Genomic DNA, 5471 nt, shown 5'->3' on the forward strand with positions numbered 1-5471 from the left:
CCTGGCCATTCCACCTGCACAGTTCAAACTTGTTCTGGATTCCATCATTTGGGCTTTCAAACATACAATGAGAAATGTTGCGGATACAGGTAAATGGAAGTGTTTAATATGCGGACTTGGTTTGCAGCATCAGGGAGATTGTTGTTTTCTCATATATTTTTCTTCAGTCAAACTCGGTATTCTAGGAACGCAATTCTGTACTGCGTTTGCTGGGGGGTGATGTTCTCTCTTTCAGTTTCAAGTTGTCAGGCAGGTACACATTAACGGGCTGAAACACTTGGATGCTGTTTCACTTCCACAGCTTAGTTAGAGAGCACTGTTACAGTTTCTGCTGGCTTTCTTGTCCATGTGAGGGATGGCTCTTCTCTGAAACGGCTGAACTGATGCCACTGCAGCTAGAACTGGTGTCACAGCTCTCCTCTTGTAGTGCTGCCTGCGGTATTTGACTTGGTGCCTCAGTAAGGCAGTTGCTCAGTAACTACTGGAAAGTTAAGCAGGAAAGTATTTGGGGCTGATCTCACGGTCTGGGAGCGAGCCCGTGACATAAGGCAAGGAAAACACCTTCGATTGTTTAGGCTTCCTTCGCACTACAGTAAGCTGTTTGAATTTGGGGCAAAATGTCATTGAGCAGCTGTAATGAGTGTATCAGCTCAGTTAACAAACCCCGAGTAGTTGAAAAGCCCTCCAGAACGAGGGCTGACAAGGGTATGATATGTGAAAGTCTTGCTCTAAAAACATTGTTTTTTAATGTCTTGGGCTTAGTGCAGTTGTTTGGAAGGGGGCGGGGTAAAAGATACCTTTTGGTTGTCTCACCTAATATGGTAACGATGTTTTCATGTAATTCTAAAAAGAAAACATTTTCCCTTTCTTAAATTAGCAAACGCTTCTCTTGGCAGAGGGTTCCTCTCACTTCCTCCAGCGCCAATACAGTGATGTGATTGGTTCTTAATGCTCTTGTTTTCTAATAACGCCAGTAAAATCGGCGTGCCATGTGAATGTGGCTATAGCCCTCTAGTGCCTACCTTAGGAAATGCATGAGAACATCATTGCACATTTAATACTTGTGTTTTCGGTGCCTATCAGAATTCCGTGGGATGTTTGCCTCGTTTTGGAAAAGGGAAAAATACGTGCAGAGCTTTTATTGTTGTTCTGTTGGTAACTTATTTTTTAATGCCTGTTTCCCAGGGCTTCAGATACTGTACACTCTACTACAGAACGTTGCGCAAGAAGAGACAGCTGCCCAGAGTTTCTATCAGACGTATTTCTGTGACATTCTTCAGCACATTTTCTCAGTAGTAACGGACACCTCACACACTGCTGGTAAGAACACATACGTGAGCTGGTGGATGAAAACAGTCCTTTTGAACACGAAAATAACGTTAGGCGCCCTGCTGTAAATAACTGCCTGTGTATAACTTGGATCTGTTCAGGTTTGACAATGCATGCATCAATCCTCGCCTACATGTTCAACTTGGTGGAAGAGGGAAAAATAAGTACTCCGTTAAACCCTGGGAATCCAGTGAACAACCAGATGTTTATTCAGGAGTATGTTGCTAATCTGCTCAAATCTGCGTTTCCTCACCTGCAAGAGTAAGTCTGCTGTGATTCTGTAATACCTTTAAATGGGTTCTTATAGCTTGGAGTACTAACTGATGTGTTCACTCTCAGCGCCCAGGTTAAGCTGTTTGTAACAGGACTCTTCAGTTTAAACCAGGATATTCCCGCCTTCAAGGAACACCTAAGGGATTTCCTGGTGCAAATCAAGGTATGTTTGGCGCATGCTTTTTTCAAGAAATGAAAACTGATTGTTTAGCCAGCCGAGATGGTTAGAAAGTACTTGGGCAGTGTTCAGTGGGTGTTTGTGTTCAATTCATACGGCTGGGGTGGCGCCAAAACCTACTCTAATGGGACATAAAGCAAGCGGACTGTAACCAGTTGAGTTTCAGTTCTGCTCAGGATTGGGACTTGTTTTGAAGCTTGCTAGAGTAACGCTACGCAGCTATTTTTCTGGAGATGGGAGAGCTCAGGAAGATGGTAGGAAAGTTTGTTCATTAGTTTAGAGACTGCAGTTGTCGGGTATTTTAAAGTTGTCATGACACTGCATTAACAGTGGTGGCTCCAAACATCGTGTTGCTGTAGCATCTTGTTCTGTAACAGGTCCTGAAAATGGTAAAATATTTTGCATACCTTTATGTTCTGACTTCAGGAACAGCCAGCAAAACAAGAACATAGCTGGGCAGGGAATGTGAAGGGAAGATGTTTTCTATACCATTCTGGATTTTGGAAGCTTGTTACTTGGCTTAAAGCGTTTGACAATAAACTAATGCTTTTCTGTGAATTGTACAGGAATTCGCAGGTGAAGACACATCAGACCTATTCTTGGAGGAAAGAGAAACAGCCCTTCGGCAGGCTCAAGAGGAGAAGCATAAACTTCAGATGTCTGTACCTGGCATCCTTAATCCACATGAAATTCCTGAGGACATGTGTGATTAAAAAAAAAATCATAAAACAAGTTTTGCAGTTTTCTTTCTGTACAGCCACTTTGTTGTGATAGAAGAAAACAGCACTTGGATATTTGTTGACCAAAATGATGCCAATTTGTAAATTAAAATGTCACCTAGTGGCCCTTTTTCTTATGTGTTTTTTGTATAAGAAATTTTCTGTGAAATATCCTTCCATTGTTTAAGCTTTTGTTTGGTCATCTTTATTTAGATTTGCATGAAGTTGAAAATTAAGGCATTTTCAGAGTAATTACTTCATGCCCATTTTGTGGCTAAGGGGAAATAGGCAAAACGTAACTTGTAAAAGACTATATTGCAAAATAATACAATTTCCTGTAAGAGTATCAATTTTTGATTCGGGATTATTTTCCTTCTAGTCTGTCCTGCAGCCTAGGAGAAAAGGCAATGAGTAAAGCAGATGAAATTAATTGTTCAGCAGAGGACTCTAGCGCTGCGTTTGTTTTGATCAGTTAGCAGCTTTTTGGACTGAGTGGTAAGGCTAGGCTACGTGTATTTGCAAGTTGTATGGCAAGTTTGCAGCAAGATCATGTGCATATCATCCCATTGTAAAGCAACTTCTAAAGAGTATGGGAACACAGTACAGTTAGTTATTTTTACACAGTTCTTTTGTTTTTGTGTGTGTGCTGTCGCTTTGTCGACAACAGCTTTTTGTTTTCCTCAATGAGGAGTGTTGCTCATTTGTGAGCCTTCATTAACTCGAAGTGAAATGGTTAAAATATTTATCCTGTTAGAATAGGCTGCATCTTTTTAACAACTCATAAAATAAAAAAAAAAACCTGGCTTTTGAGATGACTTATACTAATTTACATTGTTTACCATGCTGTAGTGCTTAAAGAACACTACTTAAAAGCAAAATAAACTTGGTTTACATTTATTTTTCTTTCTTCGGCTTATTCTTTCATTGGATGGAAATGCTGTGATCATATTTGAGATCTGTATCCTGAAGGCGTAGGAAAAGTCCCTTGAGGTCTAGATAACTGCTGCTTCTGGCTTGCCTCATCTCAAGGACTTGGCTTGGAGTTACCATGAACTCAGCTGGGTTCCGTTTGGAAGTGCAGTAGCTGTTTTGACTTACCTCTGTGAATAACTACTCCATGCCACATTACTGTCAAATGCCAGGAGTAAGGTGCTCTCGCTCTCTCTCTGGACTCTTTGCAATGTATTTCAAAGAGGTATTGCACTGTATCTTGACTAAAACAATGACAGAGTACATGTTAATAACACACGTAGACAAGATCTACCGTTATTTTTCTACCTAAAGTTTTGTAGTTCAGTGATTTTCACAAGTTTATGAAGTATGGCTACAAAAAGCAGTATGAACACTAAGACTGTGCAGTCATAGCTTCCCTGTTTTTGTAGTGTCTTGTCTCTAACAGTTGATGTCAAGCTCCCCCAAAGTTTTTCCATTTATTTGGTCTCTAATCTTACTGAGACTGTGGTGCAAAGCATAGCTTTGCACGCAGAGCTGTGAAGCAAGGTTAGACAGTTGTGGAGGTGCTTCATGGAAGTTTGGATACCGTAGTTAACTTTGATGTATGTTCCTTTTGAAGTAGAAGTGCATGAGGTAGCAGTGTTCACCTAGAGCTTAGCTGTGACCAGGATGTTTCCAGTCTTGAGTATTGGCCCCTTTCTGTTGGTGGACATCTCTCTGTTTTACTTAGCTGGTCCTAAACCAAGCATAGCTGCTCCTGTATGAAGATCATTGGGCAACGGAAATGTTGTGAGCTGGCAGTTGCTAATCTTTAAAGAGAAGGTTGCTCAAACCCTTTAGTGCCAGGACTTCAGGATACAGCCTACCAAAACTTAATTATTTTGACAGTGGAAAAACTCAATTCGTTCTCTCCTTCAAGCCTCGTCGTTAAAGCTTTTTCATGTCTTCCTGTCCTGTGGATGTGTAGCTTGCTGACTGCTCTGGGAAGGCGGTATCATCTTTAACAGGCAGTTTAAAGTATTTGAAGTACTCTTGAAGGACATATTTGGAATGGACATTTTAAATGGCTTGTGACCAGGCTGAGTCGCGGCATTCTAGAGCTACAGATTATCAAAAGCTGTGCAGAGAAGTAAGAAAATCTTATTAAAATGGAAATAAATGCTACTGATAGCATGACGTCAGACTGATCGTGCCCTGTGAGTCAGAGCAAACTACTGAATCAGTCTGACATGCAGCGGCTTTAGCAGTGCGCTGAAAATAGTGTTGAGTAAAAAAATGCACATATGCTTTTACGCAGGTTACTTTCTTCTGTGTTTTGAGGTTCAAGATAGTCTGAGGCTCATGGTCTGGTTGTTTATGGAAGAATTAAATCTGACCTAAACTCTCAAACATCAAATCTGAAATGTATTTTTAAAGTTGATTCAGAGAAGAGTTGTTTCATTATTTTGATAGGTTTTTGGTTCCCTTTTAGATACAAAAGCTTGACTGTGGTCTTGATTTGTTATATGAAGACTTGGTGCCTTTCACTGATCTCTGCAGATGCTCTAAAGATGCAGCTTATGCAGAGTTCTGGATACCATTGAAGATTTGACTTGTGCGTGTGCATATTTCTAGTGCAGTTACCCTGAATGTGGAAAAATAATTACTGTGTACATCTAAAAGTTCTAGTTCTAATGCACACTCTGTAAACTAAAATATATGGATAAAAAGCATGAACCATCATATAAACATTTATGTAACTTGTAATTATATGTAAACCAATGTTTTCTGCATATTTCTATACAGATTTTTTTAAAAAACCTCCAGGTACGTTCATAACTACCAATACTGCAGGGTGTTCTCTTGTGTTTACATGAATTGATTGCCTGTTAGTGGTGAAGACACCCCCAAGTACTTTTTTCAGGCTACCATGATGTGTTTGCTACTGTAACTGAAGCAGATCATTTTCCAAAGCATTTTAGGTTAGGTTGTTTGGTTTGGTTTTTAACTAGAATAATTTGGTGTGTGTTAATCTGGTT

At 40.1% G+C, this 5471-nt stretch overlaps 1 protein-coding gene across 1 annotated transcript in view; it reads left to right on the forward strand.

The window, feature by feature from the left end:
• Positions 1 to 3396, forward strand: part of XPO1 (exportin 1) — a 33194-nt gene extending 29798 nt beyond the window's left edge. The window contains exons 21-25 of the mRNA XM_010143942.1: positions 1 to 89; positions 1186 to 1320; positions 1431 to 1590; positions 1669 to 1765; positions 2347 to 3396. Of these exons, the coding sequence (XP_010142244.1) occupies positions 1 to 89; positions 1186 to 1320; positions 1431 to 1590; positions 1669 to 1765; positions 2347 to 2493 (628 nt within the window). The 3' untranslated portion in view covers positions 2494 to 3396. The remainder of the gene's footprint in view (positions 90 to 1185; positions 1321 to 1430; positions 1591 to 1668; positions 1766 to 2346) is intronic.
• The last annotated feature ends 2075 nt before the right edge of the window (positions 3397 to 5471 follow it).

The sequence above is a fragment of the Buceros rhinoceros genome, unplaced genomic scaffold (assembly GCF_000710305.1).
Source record: "Buceros rhinoceros silvestris isolate BGI_N320 unplaced genomic scaffold, ASM71030v1 scaffold25139, whole genome shotgun sequence".
Taxonomy (NCBI): domain Eukaryota; kingdom Metazoa; phylum Chordata; class Aves; order Bucerotiformes; family Bucerotidae; genus Buceros; species Buceros rhinoceros.